This window comes from Pseudorasbora parva, chromosome 16, assembly GCF_024679245.1.
Source record: "Pseudorasbora parva isolate DD20220531a chromosome 16, ASM2467924v1, whole genome shotgun sequence".
Taxonomy (NCBI): domain Eukaryota; kingdom Metazoa; phylum Chordata; class Actinopteri; order Cypriniformes; family Gobionidae; genus Pseudorasbora; species Pseudorasbora parva.
Window position 1 is genome coordinate 36076560 of NC_090187.1, and position 21643 is coordinate 36098202.

General features: G+C 38.3%; 3 protein-coding genes across 7 annotated transcripts in view; 2 read left to right on the forward strand and 1 right to left on the reverse strand.

Moving 5' to 3' along the window:
• The window catches only part of igf1ra (insulin-like growth factor 1a receptor), a 115774-nt gene extending 114520 nt beyond the window's left edge, over positions 1 to 1254 (reverse strand). The window contains exon 1 of one of the 2 annotated variants that reach the window (XM_067420547.1): positions 351 to 1254. In XM_067420547.1, the coding sequence (XP_067276648.1) occupies positions 351 to 444 (94 nt within the window). In that variant the 5' untranslated portion in view covers positions 445 to 1254. The remainder of the gene's footprint in view (positions 1 to 350) is intronic. The other variant, XM_067420545.1, reaches the window with a different exon arrangement.
• Positions 1255 to 8021: 6767 nt separating this feature from the next.
• fam169b (family with sequence similarity 169 member B) lies at positions 8022 to 12071 on the forward strand. Of its 3 annotated transcripts, XM_067419797.1 has the most exons (9): positions 8022 to 8112; positions 8392 to 8516; positions 8689 to 8791; positions 8875 to 8960; positions 9071 to 9245; positions 9349 to 9531; positions 11328 to 11456; positions 11658 to 11704; positions 11843 to 12071. In XM_067419797.1, exons 1-8 carry the CDS (start codon positions 8031 to 8033, stop codon positions 11690 to 11692), a joined length of 918 nt encoding a protein of 305 aa, XP_067275898.1. In that variant the 5' UTR covers positions 8022 to 8030; the 3' UTR covers positions 11693 to 11704; positions 11843 to 12071. The 3 variants fall into 3 exon arrangements, 1 of the variants encoding a protein (XP_067275898.1); XR_010898497.1 differs by having other exon boundaries at positions 11328 to 11704; XR_010898498.1 differs by lacking the exons at positions 8689 to 8791; positions 8875 to 8960 and having other exon boundaries at positions 11328 to 11704.
• Positions 12072 to 12656: 585 nt separating this feature from the next.
• arpin (actin related protein 2/3 complex inhibitor) lies at positions 12657 to 18243 on the forward strand. 2 transcript variants are annotated; one of them, XM_067419800.1, is made up of 6 exons: positions 12657 to 12816; positions 13135 to 13210; positions 16093 to 16225; positions 16455 to 16661; positions 16747 to 16910; positions 17141 to 18243. In XM_067419800.1, exons 1-6 carry the CDS (start codon positions 12695 to 12697, stop codon positions 17147 to 17149), a joined length of 711 nt encoding a protein of 236 aa, XP_067275901.1. In that variant the 5' UTR covers positions 12657 to 12694; the 3' UTR covers positions 17150 to 18243. The 2 variants fall into 2 exon arrangements, with proteins under 2 accessions (XP_067275901.1, XP_067275900.1); XM_067419799.1 differs by having other exon boundaries at positions 17735 to 18243.
• The last annotated feature ends 3400 nt before the right edge of the window (positions 18244 to 21643 follow it).

A 21643-nucleotide genomic window follows, 5' to 3' on the forward strand; every position in this document is an offset into this window, starting at 1 on the left:
ACAATTAACTGATGGGCCCAGAGACATCAAGACGAAAAAAATCTAAAGTTTGGCGTTAGTATGAGGAACATTTCAATATTTATTTGTAGTAGTGGGTCATAATTCAATAATAAATTGGGTCGCGTGTTACTAGGCCCTTCTGGATAGCTGTACGTTACCTGAACATCCAAAGCAACGCATGCAGTGAAACTCATGCTTGACATAACGAGTCCATAACCACTGGGATTCAGGGTTTTGAAAATGCAAGACAATGATAATATATGGAGTCATTTTCTTATTACACACACACACACACACACACACACACACACACACACACACACACACACACACACAAAAAACTGTTTTACCTTCTCCATGTGCAGACCAGAGGCAGATGGTGAAGAGAAACAGCACAGGTCCCCAAAATAAGGTCCAAACATCCCTCGCTGTTCCAGATCTCATTCCTAATAATCAGTTTTCCAAAAAATAAAAAGGTGAAACCGTAGCAAAATGCGACGCTTCTTCTTGTAAGCAAGCAGAAAGTCCAGAAGAATCCGCTTTGGATGAGCAGCTAGTTCCTTTGCGCGTAAAGATAACGGGAGGCGAGGAGGGAGTAGATGAAAGATATCTGGTAATAATTATAGTATTTTCCTTTAATGGAAACATTAAGATCAGTTAAAACATTATGTTATTCTTGCCAGCAATTCAACGATGCAACCGTGTCAGAGCAACGAATTTCACTCGACCGATAATCTGCATCTTCAGCCTCCATTTCTTGAAAACCCGAGAGAGGGACGCGCGCAGTAAAGCCAGCGAAATAAGCGGGTTTCTCTTCCAACAAAAACACCTTATGCCAGTGTGATGAATTACGCTATATTGATGTGCGGAGGAATTTTGAGGTCACGTTCAAAGAACTTGACAACTCGGATAGCGTATTTATGTATGAATGAAAGCCTCCCGACAGGGCTCGATCCAAAATATCCGCCAGGACAAAAATGGTTTCACCAACTGCTCACCCTCCCCTACCGTCTTCACGCGCTCTCATGGTCGGTCTGTTTTGCGGTAGGAAAAAAAAACATTCTGTCGAAGTGCAAGAGTGAGCAGCTTCCGTAGGTTTTGGTTTTCCGCAACGTAAAAAAAATCAAGAGCTGTTTGATATAAATAGCTCGTGAGGCTAATGTTTGACTCTCAAGTCTACACGGACTCCTCAGCGAGTCTTCTGACGGTCTCCGCTCAGTAGAATCACCGCTGTAAACAAAACTCGGCTTCTCTCACAGAGAAACACGCCAAGCATGAGAGAATCACAAAACATGGACTGGACTACTGAACCAACCATGTCTGCGTGAGCAGACCACTTGATCTCAAATGTCAAGGTGACAGGATTTTTTAAAAATGTTTTATATAGCCTAACAATAGGCTTAATGACTTTGCAACTCACTATTATTTACAAATAGGCCTAGATATAGGCTAAATATATGCCGATATCAGATATGTCAATATTTTTTTAAGAATAATTTGGAAATGTAATTTTGTTCTATCTAAGTGGAATCGTCCTTTATTGATAGATAGATAGATAGATAGATAGATAGATAGATAGATAGATAGATAGATAGATAGATAGATAGATAGATTGTAAATGTGCATTTTATTGTGCTTTTTGTTCTATTTTTATCAGTTTAACTGTAATAATTACACAGTGTCTACTGTAGAGCTTTTGAAATTGTATTAATTTTCTTATAGCCTATTTAAAACTGTTATTTACGTTGAAGCTTTGAAACAATCTGTATTGTGCATAGAGCACTTAAGACTTTATATTTGTTCATTGGTGTTAATATACAAATGCTCTCTCCATAAAGTTGTGGATTGGCATAATATGTGGCTATTGCAAGCATAAAAGATAATGATTTTATATGCTTATGTATATAAATATTAGTATACTGTCTTGAAGAATAGGCCTAACCTTTAAGTTAGGTGGCAAAATAATTAAGGCAGGCATAGTAAAAGCACTACAACAAGAATTACAACAAGAAAGTTTTAAAAAGCGGCACATAATATTGGCTGTGTTAATTATTCGTAAGGTATTAACAGCACCATGTTTATTTCCTGGAAAACGAATTAAATATTAAATCAATGTGCACTGGCCCTTTAAGATGCGTTCCGCGTTTCATAAACAGTGTAGCCTAATTAAATAATGTATTATGTTAACGTTAGGATAATAACCAAACACGTCTGAATCATATTTCTACTTATTATAGATAATAATTTTAATAATAAATCATTTTAGACGAGTTAATAAGATTAATTATAGCGACTATTTTCGCTACTCAGTCCTATTTAATTTCAGATATGAACGCTGGAAGGTAAATTGCTCATCTAGCCTACGTGACTGGAGCTGTTAAAGGCAATTCATTAATAGCCTATATGTTTTTAAATGAATGCATATATATATATATATATATATATATATATATATATATATATATATATATATATATATATATATATATATATATATATATATATATATATATATATATAGGCTAATTTCAGCTGTAGCCTACAATTTAAAATCAGTTCGTTATATTAACAAATATATTACCGGTCTCCACATTTTAGAAGTACACATATTTTGCCAATGACATAGTCTAGTCAGCTAAAAATAAAATCCGATGTAGAATTTCATTCATAGAGACGGAACGGATTTGCAATTACAATCCATTCATCCGGTCGTGATGATGCAGTGTCATCTCTGTTCAACATTTACTGTATAACTAGGCTAGTGTGTTGTCCCGAGATAGTAACTTTCTTATTTAAAGAGACCCGAGGCTATTAAGCCTAGATTAATAAAATGTATTTAAAATATTAAATGTTTATTCATACGTCTAAACTCACTCAAAACATATGTCAGCCTGTTTTTAATATTTACATAGCCTAATTAAAATGTACAATTTCTATTGATCTGAACTGAGTAAAATATAAATGGTCTGATATAAAAATTGTGAATTCAGTTTAAAATGTCAAGTATTTAATTAAAATTAGTTAGGCCTATTTATTTTTGTCTCGAATGGGATTTTAATAAATGTTATTTTCTATGAAATAGATCTAAAAAATAAACTTTCTAAGGTTTCAAACGGTTAGTTTCTAAATTCATGAAGCAATAAAAGCAATTGAATTATTCCAAGCCTTGGAAATCGCCTTGACCTTGGGTCTTCTAATATGCAACTTTGTGTTTGGCGCCTCCATATGTCAAAATGCAGCATTTATCATGTCTCGTGTCTCATTGGGCAATGAACCGATCCTCAGTTCACAGATGGTTTCAATTGCAGATCATTTGTACAACAGATCTTCAGCAAAACGGAGAAAATGTTTTTTTTCTTTCTGCAAATTCAATGTTAAGATATTTGACACTTCCTTTGAATGTATTTAGATTTTGTTGAAAGATCCCAGACTGCGCATGTAAAAGTAGACAACAGAAGAATAAGCAGACCTACTCGCCTACATTCCTTTCAAAGATCTTCTTTTTCAAAAACAAAAATGGATTTTTGCTCACAACAAAGCTTAAACACAAGGATAGTGCCCCAGATTACCTCTGTCCTGGCAAAACAAAGTTAAGCCCCTGCAGCAGAGCATATATAGCAGAGCAGTCACCAAAAGCAAAACTCCCTTGCCTTGATATATTCTTTTCTGTACACATGAACGTGTCCTCATGCATTACCGTTCCACTCACACCTCCTTTCCTTTGGTTTCATTTCAGCCTACAAAAGGAGCATGTTTACTACTGACAATAGTGATGACATTGTTTGTTTCTCATTTTGTCCAAGCCCAGACAGGAAAGGGAATTTAGAGGAGAGGGTGACAATTATGTTTGGGTGAACAGAAATAGATTCCTGAAAAACATAAAGCTGAAAACGAAGGGAGCGTCAAGGCATGTGAGAGAAAATAGCATACCGCAGGAGGGGTGCAACAAGTTGTTTTCCTGCAACTTGGCTTGATCACAATTATTATTGTTGTCACCCACAAAACCAGGAGCCAAACATTTTTATTGCAGATGAGCACTGACCATCAAGTATTCACTTCCTCCTCTTTTGTAAATAATAGTTGAGACATTCCTTATGTCTGGACTGTTTGAGTAAACATGTTAAGAGGGGAAGCTTCCCCGAGAATGTTTTTGCTGCAGCAAATGGAAAACAAATCTATTTTTTTGTACGATACATCATTTTGACCTTACTAAAACAGTATCTCTGGGAGAAAAAGATCGAACTGAGTCATCGTAAGTGCAGCAATCTAGGGAACATGCCGTTCAGCTCTTCTTTTGGATGGCATGAATCTTGATTCATCAATTGGATTGTTGTGTTGCCACTAAAAAGCTTAGCTGGAATTATCTATTAGCGGCTCCTCCTGAGCTTCAGATTATCAACCATGAATTTACTATGGGTACATATGCGACTTGACATTCAAATTAGTATTTTAATTAATAGCAAAAATTACTTGGATTAAAGGCACGATATGTACGATTTTTGTATTAAAATATCCAAAAACCATTCGAAAAATGTGATATATATTACATTATTATAACATAACTTTCAACACACTCAAATAGTGTATCTAATATGATAAAACAGCACTGCATTACCCCGCCGCATACACATGACCGTAAGAAGGGGAAAGGTTCGTCTGTGGCATAACAAAAGCTCCACTGCTCTCGAGCTGTGTCGTGCTTCTCTCTCATTAGCAATCGCTCCAGCAACCTCGTTTTGCTCCAATGGCTTTCAGCCCCACCCTGTTTCATACTACAGTAACGTTAATAACTCTTCAATTAGAACTATCATATGATTTTTGTCTGAGAAATCAGTTGGATTTGTTTTCCCCGGCTGTAGAGGTGAAGACAACTCCCATGATTCCGTGAAATCACTGCGTCATTAAGCTTCAAGCTGCTGTCCGTAACTTTTTTTGTGTTCAAGATTTACAAAAATTATATAATGAGAATGTACAACATGAATCCATTTTTCCAAACCGTGTTTTTGTCTTACCCTGAATCATTATGGTAGCCTGACAAGCCAGACCCACATCAAGATGTTTGGTCTGGAAACTCACCATTGACAGCTCAATCCGAGGGGCGGGATAAACGGTTGTCTTTCAAACTCCTTCTGCACGCGATAGGATAGCGCTACACCAACCAAAGCAACGAAGGTGAAACAGAGCTCGTTGATAGATTAAACATTCACCGTATCCGGTCGGCTAAACTCCGAACACATCTTCCCTTTTTAAGAATGACTTCAGTGCCGTTCTTTGTTCTTTTCTCAGAGAAAAGCTTAACTCCAAGTCTTCCAGTCGCGGTCAAAGCTGATTCGCCGTTCGCCAGTTTCTGTGTTTACTAGAAGCACGCAAACGCAACTCGGCCGTCGTCATTATGGCCCCGCCCACCAACTCTATACACGATGTGATTGGCCCGGCAAGAGTTTGGCGTTTACAGCTCAGAAGGGTATTGAGAGTTGCTAGACGACACTCGCGGGCAGATTAGATTTGCTGCCACTAGGGTGCATCTAGATTTCTAGGCCATCATTATGGTACACTTATAATAAGTATTTATATTTGGACTATTTCAGGCTAGACTGTTAGGTACCGCTGCGGAGAAGGAGCACAGTCCCTGCATGATCCGCCATAGACATAAACAGAGAGAAGTAGCTCCGGCTGCAATGTTCTTCCGCAAGACGCACGCAGTTCTGTTTACTAACCACTAGAGTGCAAAAAGTTACGGACTGCAGCTTTAATCTTTTCTTTTTCTTTTTTGAACAAGCGACCTAAAATTTACATAATGTGCCTTTAAATGTGTTTTAAATGCAAAACTTTATAATACAAAACAAATTCTAAACAAATAAGATTTGCCAGTATTTAACAGTATGTTTAACAGTTTAAACTTAAAACAGAAAGACATCTTGAGTGGCCGTTCAGTTCATATTTGTTGTTGACCATATGTTTATATTGCATGATAATCTAGTCTAGACGAGAAAGAATGTCATGATTTTTGTCAGTGTCATCTTTACAAAGTAGGCCAGGGTTCAGTATAGCCAAGGCCAATGTCATAATCCTCTTGTAATGTCTGATCATGTGACACGGATTGAAGACACTCAAGGAATCCCGCATGGTTTACAAAAACAGCCTGACGACAAAGCAAGGAAGGAAAACAAGTCCCTAAAGAAAGTAGATCCTGTTTTACATCTTAAACAGAAACCACGTATTAAAGTATTTTGTCTAATTTACTTTGTTGCAGTATTTACTCTCATGCCAAATATCCAAACAGCCGAGTGAGTCAATCCCTTTTAAAGGATAAACTCAGCTTTACGAAAGCATATTTAACAATCCAAGCTAGCCTTTCCTAGTGAAAGGAATTTCAAAAATGCCTGCAATTTCTCAGAGGGAAGTCAGTGGTTTATGGGTAATGGAGATGAAGGGAGATGGGAATAAAACGGACGCAGAATGCATTTTCCATAGCAGGAGCGATTGAGAGTGTACAGTATCATGACTATAGTTTTGAGTAGAGTAAAACAAAGCCAAAAAGTAGATCACTGCAAAGAATAGTGCATCTGTATTCAATGCTTTCATCAAAACAATCTAGAATAATAATAAAAAACCACATACACACACACACACACACACACACACACACACACAAAAAAACATGGAATTTGCATATATGCTGATAATCATGTTTTGCCTGGTGTTTTAATGCAATTTCAACCTGTTCTACAAAAAAGCTATAGTATAAGATTTGAACCCTTATATTAACAGTTCTTGTATAGTTTGAAATAATGTATTTACAAACAAAATTACAGGAATAGGACACAAATTATTATTTAGCTATTTTCGTTATCAAACCTTACAAACTATACATTATTGTTCTTATTATCATATTTGTTGTAATAACATGTTTTTACAACAAACATGAGAAAAATGTGGCTCACGTGTTTGTTAAGGAAAACGTTCAATGCATTTTTCCATGTACCTCTCACATTCGTATGATGATGTTGCCATCTTGTGGACAGTATAAAAACTGAAACTGAGAGAGAGAGAGAGAGAGAGAGAGAGAGAGAGAGAGAGAGAGAGAGAGAGAGAGAGAGAGAGAGAGAGAGAGAGAGAGAGAGAGAGAGAGAGAGAGGGAGAGAGAGAGAGAGAAAAGAATATTATTTTTAATATTTTAAATTATTTTAATATATTACAGTCTTGTCTAATGTGACCGTTTTTACTTGTGCAACGTAAGCATAAGTGCAAGGAAAAAAAAAACAGATTTCTGCTGGTCAAAGGGGTTAAATTGTGGAAAACTGTGACAAGGAATTAAGAATGTGTACATAGTTCACTTTAAGGGATACGTTTAAAAAAGTGATTAATATAACTCAAATTAATCATTTTTTTTTGAATATAATAGCACACTGTAAAAAAAAGTTGCTGCTTTAAAATTTGAAGTACAGTCAACTTGGATGATTAAGTCATTTAAACTTAAACGGCATTTAACTGAAGATTCAATTGAATTTTGTATAACTTAAAAAAAACTGAAAATTGCTTAACTTGTTTTGATGAGTTAAAGCAATGTAAAAACACCTGTTGTCTTAGCTTATTGATCATATTTTTTTCAGTGAATTAATGCACAATACACTTTTAGTTTTGGGAGATGTTTGTTGTTTGTTTTTTGTATAGTTAAAGTTAAGCCAAGTAGTGAAAATGATGCTTATTTAAAATTATAATGAAAAATGGTAGGTGGATAGGTACAATTATATAGGGCATACGCATTTTTGGTAATTATGTTTGTTTGTTTGTTTGTTTATTTATTTGTTTGTTTGTTTATTTGTTTATTTATTGTAGAAAATGTGAATGAAGATGATGATAAATACATTAATATGATACTAGGCTATATGCATGTTATACATTGCCATGCTAAAATGCAACACAATTTTATACAATGGTAACAGGTCTCAGCTCAGATGTAGCCACAAAGACTGAAATCTTCAAATTCCTGAACGAAATTTCTCTTCCTCGCCCTTCACAGTCACTAGATGGCGTTGTTCTGTTTAGAAACATTCAAAGGTCGAACTACTGTCAAAATGGAATCCAACTGTAAACTGGAGAGTATTAAAGGTGAGGACTTCCTAAGAGCATTCCTATCAATTTGATCATGTTAAAACGGGCTTTAAAAGGTTATCGTTCGTGCAAAGTTCTCGCGATACTTTTCTTTGTATACCCCTCTCTGACCGACTAGAAACAGTCACATAAGCGCAGTTCTGTCACAATCAATAAAGTGCTACTCTTTTCAGGTGACATCGTTCAACATAGTTGAAAAGTGTGCCGTAATGCCATCATGATATTAAAACCTAGAGTTATTGACTGAGTAAACATGTACAATTTCGTTTTTTCCAGTGAAACCCTATCCTGTGGATCTACCTGTGCAGCATTATGGCGAGCTGAACACAGGGTGTGACGAATACCTGTCCAGTGTCCAGTCAGATGGTGCCATGCCTTTCACACTTCCTCATGGAGAGAAAGTGAGATCAAATACACATTTACATGCATGCAGTACAGAATTTAGTTTGTGATAGTGTAAACATGTAGAGTTGTCTATCTAGCCAGCAATAATGCTGTCTTAGTTGGCAGCTCATTAGTGTTTGACAGATATGAAATAAATTCCTCATAAAAGGCTGATATTTGTGATACCAGGTGGAAGTAACCTGTGAGAACATTGGTCGACTTGCATTTCTGAGAGATGGTGATTTATCACATTTTATTCTTGCTCTCCACACACCAGAGGATGACACACAAGGTCCAGAGAATGCTGCATTTCCCCTTTTAATACCCGTTTTGTGTCATTCTACTTCATTTGGATAACATATAGCCTATTTTTAGTGGTTGCAGTGTACTTGCAAGGCAAATGGTGGCCTCTTGGTGATGTTTTGAAGACATCTAACAAATCAAGATGTGGACTTGTGTTAGTGAGTAGCACTTAGTATGGCAAACTTTGTTTCATTTAGCATTGTTTTGAGCAGAAATGCTATGATGTTACCATTTTCATGAGAGCTCTTGACAGTTCTTGTAATCCCAGGTGGAGTCCGTGATGGAGAGAGTTGTTCTATTCCTGCTCAGTCAAGTTATATTTGGAATTCTGGAAAGGCCTCTTGGAGAAGACCTATATTTTTCTGCCTATTCCTTGTGGGAACATGGCAAAATTCTCTGGCAAAATGGAGAAGCAGTTGGGTTTTACACCGTCAAAAATAAGGGTAATTTTCTTTTTTTAGCATGCTTAGAAATTTGGTGTAGATGTGTGTAGGTGTGTGTGGGCAGTTTGATCACAATTTTTTATTGTGTTGTTTTTTTTCATAGGCAGCCTGTGTGATGGTTGCACTGGTCAGAGTTATCAGCTCCCTGTGCTGGACACTGTGTTTGTTCGCTCTCACTGGAGAAGGGCCGGGCTTGCTTTACAGATGCTGGAGGATTTCTGTTTGTCCCAAGCATCAGAGGGCATTCTGGGAATCAGCTTTCCCATGTCTCCTGGCATGTATGGAGGTATGTATGCACTAATGTTCAACATTTTGGGGTCTGTTTTTTTTTTTGGTTTTGCATTTTTTTGATTAAAAAAGACATCATGTGAAATACTGAAATGTTATATATGAAAACTGTAATTTATTCTTGTGATGACAGCTGAATTTTCAGCATCATTACTCAAGTGTGTAGTGTCACATGATCCTTCAGAAATCCTTCTAATATGCTGATTTGGTGCTCAAAACATCAGCGTTAAAAATAATTTTATTTAATGAATACATTAAAAAAATAGCATTTATTTGACATAGAAAACTTTTGTATCATTATATATGTTTTTACTGTAACTTTTGAATCTTTTGAATCAATGTAATGCATTCTTGCTGAATAAAAGTATTATTCATATATTATATATGTATATGCTACCGGTCAAAAGTTTTAGAACAGTACGTTTTTAAAATGTTTTTAAAGAAGTCTCTTCTGCTCACCAAGGCTGCATTTATGTTATTAGAAATACAACAAAAGCTGTAATATTGTGAAATATTATTAAAATATAAAATAACTTTTCTATTTAAATATATTTTAAAATGTCCTTATGTCCCTAAAAATGTCAATATTCCTGTTATGGCAAAGCTGAATTTTGAGCATCATTACTCCCGTTTTCCATGTCACATGATCCTTCAGACATCATTTGAATATGATGATTACTGCTCAAGAAACATTCATGATTATTATCAATGTTGGAACAGTTGTCATTTTTTTTTGAAGGATTTTTTTTGACAAATTGAAATTTCTAAATGTTGTTTCAGTGTTTCAGTGTTTATCTGAAATAAAAAGCTTTTGTAACATTGTACTACCATTTAAATGTTTTGGGTTGGTAAGAATTTTATTTAATTTATATTTTAGGGAAAGAACTTAAAGAAATTAATAAATTTATTTGCATTATGCATTAAATTGATCAAGTGACAGTATAGACATACTGTTAAAAGATAAATACTGTTCTTTTGAACGTCCATCAAAGAATCTTAAAAAAAATTATACACAACTGTTTCAGCATTGATAATAATTGTACATGTTTCTTGAGCAGTAATCATCATATTAGAAGGATTTCTGAAGGATCATGTGACACTGAAGACTGAAGTAATGATGCTCAAAATTCAGCTTTCCATCTCAGGAATAAATTACATTTTGAAAAATATATTCCAATAGAAAACAGATATTTTATATTTTAATAATATTTCACAATATTACAAAAAATTTGCATTTCTAATACCATAAATGCAGCCTTGGTGAGCAGAAGAGACTTCTTTAAAAACATTTCAAAATCTTACTGTTCTAAAACTTTTGACTGGTAGAGTATGTAAAAATGAATCATGATTAATCGCATCCAAAATAAATGTTTTTGTTCACATAATATAAGTGTGTGTACTGTGTATAATTATTATATATATATATATATATATATATATATATATATATATATATATATATATATATATATATATATATATATATATATATAAATACACACACATGCATGTAATATATTTAAGAAAAATATGTTATATCAAAAATCCAGTTATGTCTGGTGCACATTTTTAGCTATGTGCCAGAATATCATCTACATACTTCTAAGTTTTGGGAGTGACAACTGTTAGTAAATTGCGTAAATGATCATTGTGGGTGCGGAATCAATAGTTTACATTGACCTGATAACAGTGGTTTCATTGGGTGTTAATAAAACCACTCTTATCTGGTATTATCGATGTAGTGGAAGCCTGGTACCCAAAGCTTACACAACTTGTTTAAATAATTGTTTACAGTTTGCAAGAAGTATCTCAGTATCCACAAAGAAGAACGAGAACGTCTTTATGAGGTGGAAGCCCCGGGTGAATGGGCTCAGAGACGCAGTGTGTGGTTAAACATCCAGCTACATGACCTCCCAAAACACTGTAAGGCTCTTTGCTGCTGTAAAACAGCAGACATTGACACTCGTTGGTAATAAAGACATGAGTAATTTGATTCATAGCATGTGATTAAAGGGTTTTGAGTCAAAATACTTGCTGGACATGAGTTTTATTGTGCGTTATAGACTTTGTGGCAGTTTTTGCAATGATCAGGACAGTTTATCTCAGAGGTGGTGCTTTTTACAGGTGGAAAATCAGAGCAGAGTCCACACAGCTCATAGTCACGAAAGAAGGTGAGTTGATTTAGAAGAACAGGTATGACGTTATCTTACGTTTATTTAAGCTTATCTAGAGACAGTTTACAGCCTGTTGGTCTCATTTGTCTTAACATAATAATGAAATTAATAATATATTCTTACAAATTTCTACAGGAGATCCTGCAACAATCATCAGTCAGTCTCAAAGACACATCAAGCCCGGAAAAGAAGAGACCAGCAGATCAGTCTAGCACAGGGATTTGCTTTAAAAAAAAAAAAAAAGGGCTTAAGACTCATGTGTCCAGAAAGATCTTTCATAGGCATAAAAGAGACACAAAATATTCAGCTGTACTGTGTAGATGTTGGGAAATAATTACATTTTGAATAAATATATGACATGTTTTATGGATTTATCTTTATTACCATAGAGTGCTACATTATATAACTGTTTTTTTTATTGTGTGTGCGTTTAATTTCCTGTGATTCGTTGTTAGTGTTTTATTTTATTAATTTTTATGTAATGTGTGGTTGTATACATTTTATTGTGTAATGTGTTACATTTCACAAAGCAAAAATGATATGTCCATGAAATAAAAAAAAATCGTATTTTATTTTTATTTTTATTTTTTTAAATAAAAATCAGACTCTACCCAAAGTGCCGTGTTCCGTTCAGTCAATAGTATTGATCATATGAATGGTAGCCTATGAACAATATATTTTGAAAACATTATAAATTGATACTTACCTCCATATTAAAACACAAAATGTTGGGTGCACTTCAAATAGCAGAAAAGGCCACTATCATTAAAAATTATGATGATGAACATTTGACTTTTCACTACCACTTTGCGCAAATATAGATCACGGTCAGTGTTCTTGAAACAAGAAAAAACACGATAGGCAAAAATAATACACTCCTCTTTTAAACGCTTATTTTACCAGTATACACAACATTTTCCCGCATCTCTAAATTGCCTTTTGAATGGATATGATTTCATGATGACGTAACCAGGAAGTGGCTGTCGTATGAGCTTTCGACAAAATCCTCGGAGGAAGATGAGTCGCATTTATGATAACACTGCGTTATCAAACAAACCTGTGCATAATGAGAAACTATCCTCCACATGGGATCAAATAGTTCGTTTGAGGTAATAGCTTACTTTAAAGTCTGATTTTTGCAGTTGTCGACATCGAACGCACTGCCTGGTTTGCTTTTCCTCGTATATAGATAATCGTAGTTTCCAAAAACAAGTAACATGAATTATAGCCAATACTGTAAAAACAATGAATGTGTCAATGTAGAATATTTAGTCAATTTTATAATAGAAAGTTATCATAGTTTTATTATAGCAACACTGCAATTGTGCCATTCTGGCAGAAACTATCGTTATAACTTACCTTAGTATTTTGTAACTGTAATTTTGTGTCTCTCGCATTGTGTTTTATGTATCATTTTCGCTTTCCAGTGGTCATGGTGTAATTTTAGAGGGGGCGGTCCTGGATATGTCACGCCATGCCATAACAGATGTGAACAACAGAAAGGTGAAGTGTTTGTTTATTAGAGAACTTCAGACTGTTCCTCATCTGAGAAACTCAAGTTGTTGTACAGGGCAGTCATGATCATTCCCTAATTTAAATTACTGTTCAAAAGTCTGGGGTCAGTAAAATTTCACTGTTACAAAAAAAGAAGAAAAAAAAATTCTAATTCAAATAAATGCTGTTCTTTTGAACGTTCTGTTCATCAAAGAATCCTGAAAAATGCATCATGGTGCCCACAATTAAACCTGTCATATAAAATAATAGAGAAAAATAAAGAAATTACAACATTGATAGTGATAAGAAATGTTTCTTGACCATCACATCAGTGTAATATAATTATTTCTGAAGTATCGTATGGCAGAGAATGCTGGCGTAATAATGCTGAAAATTCAGCTTTGCATCACTGATACATTTATAAAATCTTACAATAGAAATCGTCTCGGTTACATATGTAACCCTCGTTCCCTGAAGGAGGGAACGGAGACGTACGTTGGACTTGACCGACGAATTGGGATCACTTTTGGGAGCCCCTATCAGCTTCGAGATATGGAAAACGGCCGATAAACATTGGCGTGCGTGCTTTGCATATCGCACCCCGCCCCGCTGCGTGGGTATAAAGCGGAACCGATCACCACACACTGTTGTTTTTCACTGAGGAGCCGAACCCGTGCCTCGAACTGCAGTGATGGTACAGCAACTGTGGCGACGGGACGTACGTCTCTGTTCCCTCTTTCAGGGAACGAGGGTTAACCGAGACATTCCCTTTCAGTCAGTCACGTTCGACGTACGTCGGACTAGACAGATGAATTGGGATCCCTATGAAAAACGCCACAGTTACTACCACTCTTCCAGCGCCCTGCGGGAGTCCCTCGGACCCCGTCTCAACAGGTGGGGAATTTCCTGCAGGGAGAGTCACACTGCCATCCCACCAGACCCAATCAGTGGACTATTGGATAATGCTGGGAAAGCGTGCCCCTGGAGGCCGCTGCGGAAGCCACACTCCCCCGAAGGGGATAACGTGGAAATTACACGTATGGACTGGCCGTGGGCAGTGCAACATACGGAAGTCCCAGGGGTGGCTCCGGCCCTCGTGGGCGGGGGGCAGACACCGCACTGAGACGTGGAGAATACACATATGGGACCGCCGTAGGGGTCACTACATATGGAACCCAGACTAACACAAGTTCCACAATGCATACAAGTGTTAGACCTGGCATCAGACGCTCCGCCACGTCTGACTGCCGCGGGTTGCGGAGGACTCGACAGGGTTCGCCATTCTGGGGAACTCGACTGGAGCATATAAGCGCACATATCCGTTCCAGAGGAACGGAGTGGCGCAGCAAGCCGACACTAGAACGGGCACTTCGGTGCTACTGACTATGAGAAGTGAGTACACGGGAAGATACCGGTTCTACACAAAGGCTATAAAATCTAGCGAATGTGTTGGGTGTCGCCAGCCCGCAGCTCTACAAATATCTGTCAGCGAGGCGCCACGAGCCAGCGCCCAGGAAGGGGCTACATCCCCCGTGGAGTGGGCTCTAATCATGAGCGGGCAGGGCACGTCTTGGGACTCATACGCCAAGAAAATGGCACCCACTATCCAATGGGCCATCCTCTGCTTCGAGACAGCCTTTCCCTTCTGCTGTCCTCCGTAACAGATGAAGAGCTGCTCTGAGGTCCTAAAGCTTTGCGTTCTGTCCACATAAGTCTGAAGTGCTCGGACAGGACAGAGAAAAGCCAGGGCTGCCTCCTCCGAAGGCAGCGCTTGCAGGCTCACCACCTTGTGCCGGAAGGGAGTGGTGGGAACCTTGGGCACGTATCTAGGCCTGTGTCTCAGGATTGCGTTAGAGTATTTCGTCGATCGAAAATGCCTGCAGGTCCCCTACCCTCTTGATAGAGGCCAATGCAGTCAGGAGTACTGTTTCAGAGACAGAATTTTTAACTCCACTGACTGCAAAGGCTCAAAGGGAGGTCTCTGAAGTGCACTGAGCACCAGAGACAGGTCCCAAGAGGGTATAGAGGGGGGCGAGGCTGATTTAATCTCCTTGCGCCCCTAAGGAACCTGACAATCAGGTCGTGCTTCCCCAAAGACTTACCTTCTACTAGCTCGTGATGGGCAGGTCGGGTGTTAGCAGTTGGTCTTAGAACCCTAGAATGTTCGGGACGTGGTGGAGGGTTCCACTCAAGCCCGACCTTTTCGGCGGCCCGGGAAAGCATAGGGGTCAACTCCGGTCCAACTCGACCATTGCCACTCTCCCAGAGGGAGGCAGTACAGCCGAATCTTCATCCCCAGAGGACTGAAACTCCTCCTCTGATGCAGCGATCGACATCTGCTCGTCCGCGGGTGCCCCAAAGGACACCATCGGTCGCGCATATGGGGGGCTGATGGGATCCTCCGGAAGCACCACCGGTTGCGGGGCTTGTGAGGGATTAGGGTCCCGCGGAGGCTCACTTGGCGGGTTTGCCCTAACCGTGATCCTCAAGTCACCCCGGCCATCCGTCAAAGTCGGTCTATTCTGCTGGGCATGAATAGACCTAAATCGAGCTATGGGTAGGGGGACGAGTCTCGACCTAACCGCCAAGATAGTCATGTTCCCGCAGTGAGAACACAAGCTATCCACAAGTTATTCTTAAGCTACCCGTTCCAGTTGTTTTATTGTTACTTGTCATGCAAGTTTGTCAATCAATTAATCAACTTTACTTATATAGCGCTTTTACAATCACGATTGTGTCAAAGCAGCTTCACAGTGTCAAACAGGATAATATTGCAACAAAATTAGATTTGGCTGTACAGTCGTACTGGAGAAAACAGTGATGTTATCCTTAGTTTGTGATATCCTTTTTTATAAAAAAAATGTTTATTTACTAAATTGTGTTTATTTCAGGAGCGCTACAATGTTTTGTACATCAAACCAAGCCGAATTCATCGCAGAAAATATGATTCAAAAGGAAATGAGATTGAGCCTAACTTCAGCGATACCCGGAAGGTCAACACAGGTTATCTGATGTCATCCTTCAGTGAGTAACATGTGCATTTATTCAGAAACATTCGGCTTTAATATTGTGCTTTTTAATGGCAGCCTGTTATAACAACTTGCAGTTGTACCATTAAATAATAAAAGCTGGAATAAACTCTTACAAGTAAATATAATATGCCGATTTTACAAAAAATATCTTCATGTATGGCAGCAGACTATTATATGCATGCTCTGAGCAAAAGGTGTCTGTTTGTGTCTCAACCTTGCAGAAGTGGAGGCTAAGGGTGAAACAGATTGTCTAGATGAGCGTCAACTGAGTGATATTGTGAATATGGAACAGCTGGTTAAAATCACTGCAAAACATTGTCCTGGTCAGGCCTTTGCATTCTGGATCTCAGAGGCGGAGATGAACAAAACAGAGCTTGAGGCAGGCCAAGAAATCCGACTTAAAACAAAAGGAGACGGTCCTTTTATTTGTGAGTGCAATGCTGAAAATAGTATGCACTTCTAAGTAAGTCAAGGTGGCTACATTTGCTGTTCTGTCTGTTTTTGTCTATCTAGTTTCCTTCGCCAAACTGGACAGTGGTACTGTGACAAAGTGCAATTTTGCAGGAGATGAGAACGCTGGAGCATCATGGACAGATAAAATAATGGCTAACAAAACTGATCAGGAAAAGACAGGGAAGAGTGCCGGTCAGGGTGAGGGAGCAGATGATGAAGAATGGGTAAGATTCTCTGCTCAATTGAAAATGTTTTGCTCTGACTGCATTAAGGATTTGTTTAGGAAATGGGTTTATGGTGAGCAGATGTGCTATCGTTATAACATTTCCTGTTATTCAGTCATCAAGAGGTTTAAGAAGTCAAACAAATGCAGTGATCCAGTGAAGGATTTGCTGGAGTTTCTTTGTGCAAACCTGTAACATCTGTTTTATGTTGTTTGGTATTTTGCTTTCAGGATGACTGAATGAGATCCTTGAGCATCCAGGATGGGATCACAGTGCCTTATCTGTCTTCCAAATGTATATTTACACCACAAATTAAGACATTGCAGTCAGTATTCATGTTTTACATAAAAATATAATAAATAAACAGCAAACGTGCCATTTTTGTGTATCAAAGGCATGTCCTTCAAATCATTTAGCACCATTATTGAATGTGAATATATATATATATATATATAGAGAGAGAGAGAGAGAGAGAGAGAGAGAGAGAGAGAGAGAGAGAGAGAGAGATTTGCTAAAGTTTACATTTAAATTATTAGTGTTTTTAAGTGAATGTTAAATAGTGGCAAAATAAATTTTTATGTAAAAATTTGAAAAATCAGGTGAATTAAATATCTAAATATTTTATATATGGTTTATAAAAGTTGTTATATTGATTGGAGTCTAATAAATGGTAAGAAAAAAATAAAAAGATTTTGATTGCACTGTAATGTTAAATTATAACATTACAGTGCTGTTACGACTTGTGACGTAATTATGTGTTGAATGGTGTGATGATGAATTCTCCCCTCCCTATTGTTCTCTCTCTCTATCTCTGTGTCATGCAGCACTCCAAACGACCCGCAGCTGATCCTAATTAGCTGGACCGTGGTGGATATAAGCAGCAGTGAGACAAGGCTCAGGAGGAGTCCCTTTTCCACTAACCCAGACGCAAAGTGGCTTTAGTTGCTATTTAGCAAATTGTGACTTGTGATGTGTGTATTGTGACTCTGTGGAGTGAACACAAAGATATGGCCGCTTCGACTTGGTGTGAGATCAGAAGTTGTATAACCGTGTAGGGAGGTGGGCGCCAATTAATTTGGGTTTACCCACTCCTAAGTTTTCTCCTGTTTATATTTAGTTAGGGAGAGAGGTAAGAGTATTGTTCTTTTTTTTAACTTTCTTTTGATAGGGAATTTAGTTTACTTAATACCCTTTAGTAAGAGATTGTTTTGTTTGTTATTTTGGCCTTGCCCTCTCCTGATGATTTGGTTATTTAATTCTGTTGTTTGTTTTTGTTCTTTATGTTGATATTGGATTTATGTTAACCCCTTTAATAAAACACTGGTTAACTAGATTCTTGTTCTAATCTTTTGTATGAGTGGTAGTAAAAAGCTTGGGGAACCTTTTTACAAGAAACCTCAAGTGTAATGAGAGGAAAAGATCTGGGATAGTGGACGAGGAGACTCCTCAACGTTTATTTATTTATTCAATTATTTGTAATTTCTAATAATTCTTTTGTTACTCCCTCCATAAACCCTTAGACGAAGGCTGGGACGTAACAAATGGGGACTCGTCCTATGTTTTTTTTTCTTGTGTACTAATTTCTTTCTCTTTTTCTGCACTTAGTAACAATTGTGTTTTTCATTGCAAAATTTAGGATTCGGTCGTTAGCAACGCAACTTTGGTGAGTACTACTCTTTTCTTGATTTTCTGGCTGTTTTCTTTATTGGGTAGAGAGGAGAATATTAGTAAGACGATCTAGAGATGGAGTTTGATCTGATTTCGTTTACTCTAGCACCAACTATTGAAGTCTTTAATTGCTGTAGAAAGAAGGATCTTTTGCTAATAGCAGATTTCTTTAGAATTGATATTTCTAAAGAGGCTTCTAAACAAGTCATTAAAGATGAGTTGTTTGACAAATTGGTAAATGATAGAATTTTGCCGCAAAAAAGCGACGATAATGAGGGGGGAGAACGATTTCAGGCTGTAGCAGGTAAAGAAGTGGATAGTGTGAGTCCACCTGATACTGATGCTATGGTTTTGCAGAACCCCATGTTAGCAGTGAGGTTAAGGGAATTAGATCTAGAGATAAAGAAGCAGGAGTGTGAAGCTCAAGTGATCAGATTGAGAACTGTTGAAGCGGAAGCCGAGAGGGATATTAAGTTGAGAGAACTCGCTTTAGAAGCTCAGCGTGTGGCTGCGCAACCTGTCCCTTTACCGCGTACCAAAACCCAATCAATTTCCTCTCCTGTGTCAACGGTAGCTAGTCCTTCGGGTATACAGCATAGCCATGTATCTGCTGATGTTCATTTTGACCCCAGCAGATATATTAAGCTAGTGCCGCCGTTCAGAGAAGCGGAAGTTGATTCCTACTTCACTGCGTTCGAGCGAGTCGCAGGAAAGTTAGGGTGGCCGAGAGATATGTGGGCTCTATTACTGCAGTGTAGTCTCACAGGAAAGGCACAGGAAGTTTGTTCGTCCTTGCCAATTGAATCTTCTCTTGATTATGACATAATTAAAACCGCTGTTTTACGTGTGTATGAACTCGTCCCTGAAGCATACAGACAGAAATTTCGGCGCCATGAGAAAACAGCCAGACAATCTTATGTCGAGTTTGCGAGGGAGAAGAGAGTTCTCTTTGATAAGTGGTGTCTATCTAATAAGATAACGACCCTGGAGCAATTACAGGAGTTAATCTTGTTGGAAGACTTTAAGGATTGCATGTCAGAGAATTTAGTAGTCCATTTGAACGAACAAAAAGTTGCTTGTTTGTCTAATGCCGCAATTTTGGCTGACGAGTTCGTTTTGACGCACCGCACTGTTTTTCTCGCAGCGCGACAGACAAAATTTGCCCCACCAAATTCAACCGATTCGTTAAACATAGCGTCTCATGTGATGCGTCCTACAAGAGCTGACAATTTTATGAGAAGTGCTCGTAAAATTAAATCTATGCATACCGAAAAACGAGAATGCTTTTATTGCCTGAGTCCTGAACATCTGATTGCAGATTGTCAGTCGTGGAAGCAAAAGAATTCAAAATCTAAAAGTGTAGCCCTTGCTCAGACATTACCAAAGCTAAGTCCAGCTAATGTAGAAAGTTACCAGCCATTTCTGTTAGAGGGGATGGTTTCAATTTTTCCTGACGCTGAGTTTAAGCCAGTTGTTATGCTTCGAGACACTGGATCTGCTCAATCCTTTGTCCTTGAGCATAGCTTACCGTTTTCTGCTCAAACTTACACTGGTTTTGATGTATTGGTCCGAGGTATTGAAATGCATTGTGTTAATGTGCCTTTGCATACAGTTCATTTGAAGTCAAATCTTGTCAGTGGAGCTGTTAAGCTGGGTGTCCGTAAACAGTTACCTGTGGAAGGTGTAGACTTAATAATAGGAAACGATTTAGCAGGTGGCGAAGTTTTTCCTACTCCGATTGTGACGCATACCCCACTGCAAAAAGAACAATCCGATCTTTCTATTTTATATCCTTTAGCATTCCCTGCGTGTGCAGTGACCCGTGCTCAAGCACAGAACTTCAAGGAGATGATTGATCTTGCTGATTCGTTCCTCGTTCCTGACTCTACTCCATTGGAGTGTACATTGTTTGTAGAGCCTGAGCTAAAACCTGATCCTACTTTGGAGTCAAAACACTCCTTAGTCGGGAGCCGAAAGCATTTAATAAGTGCGCAAAGAGAAGACCCGACACTAACTAGTTGTGTTAAAGCTGCTGATCTTGGGAAAATGTATAATTCGGGAGTGACTTATTTCTGGGATGACGGACTGCTGAGACGGAGATGGAAACCTGATGCTGATGATGTGAATTGTCAGGAGGTACAGCAGATAGTCTTGCCTGTGAGTTATCGCACGCCTGTGTTAAAACTGGCTCACGAACATATAATGTCTGGTCATTTGGGAGTGACAAAAACCTTCTATAGAGTTTCCAGATACTTCTACTGGCCTGGTATAAAGTCTACTGTGTCTGCGTTTTGCAAAGCTTGCAACACTTGCCAACTTGCGGGAAAACCGAACCAGAGAATTCCTGTTGCTCCGCTTAACCCCATTCCTGTCATGAGTGAACCATTTGAAAGATTGGTCATTGATTGTGTTGGGCCACTGCCTAAGACTAAGGCAGGACACCAGTATTTAGTGACTATCATGTGTGCTGCAACACGCTTTCCTGAAGCTATTCCTTTACGCAACCTGAAATCCAAAGCAGTTGTGAAAGAGTTGATTAAATTCTGTTCTACTTTTGGCTTACCAAAGATAATTCAGACGGACCGTGGCACAAACTTTACATCGAAAATGTTTGAACAGATTCTTAAAGGGCTTGGTATAAATCACCAGTTATCCAGTGCTTACCATCCAGAGTCACAGGGGGTGATTGAGAGATTTCACCAGACTCTAAAAACGATGCTGCGCAGTTACTGTGTTGAGACAGGAAACGATTGGGATGAGGGCCTTCCCTTTCTTCTGTTTGCTGTGAGAGAGACGGTTCAGGAGTCTTTAGGATTTAGTCCGGCCGAGCTTGTTTTCGGTCATGTAGTGCGAGGACCGTTAAAGTTATTAAGCGACCGACTATTGGAAGAACATCCAACCCCTATGACTGTCCCTGACTACGTGCATTCTCTCCGTCAAAAACTGCACCGTGCTTGTGAAGTGGCAGCACAACACCTTGTAACAACGCAAGATAAGATGAAAGCATGCTATGACAAGAAGTCTGTCAAAAGATCTTTCCAGCCTGGCGACTCTGTTCTTGTTTT

Bases quoted from the DNA above. Each gene is read 5' to 3' on its own strand.
- fam169b (XM_067419797.1), top strand. From the start codon at position 8,031: ATGGCGTTGTTCTGTTTAGAAACATTCAAAGGTCGAACTACTGTCAAA. The intron at 9,532-11,327 runs GTATGTATGCAC...AATTGTTTACAG, and splicing joins GTCTCCTGGCATGTATGGAG to TTTGCAAGAAGTATCTCAGT. The intron at 11,457-11,657 runs GTAAGGCTCTTT...TGCTTTTTACAG, and splicing joins ACATGACCTCCCAAAACACT to GTGGAAAATCAGAGCAGAGT.
- arpin (XM_067419799.1), top strand. From the start codon at position 12,695: ATGAGCTTTCGACAAAATCCTCGGAGGAAGATGAGTCGCATTTATGAT. The intron at 12,817-13,134 runs GTAATAGCTTAC...TTCGCTTTCCAG, and splicing joins GATCAAATAGTTCGTTTGAG to TGGTCATGGTGTAATTTTAG. The intron at 13,211-16,092 runs GTGAAGTGTTTG...TGTTTATTTCAG, and splicing joins CAGATGTGAACAACAGAAAG to GAGCGCTACAATGTTTTGTA.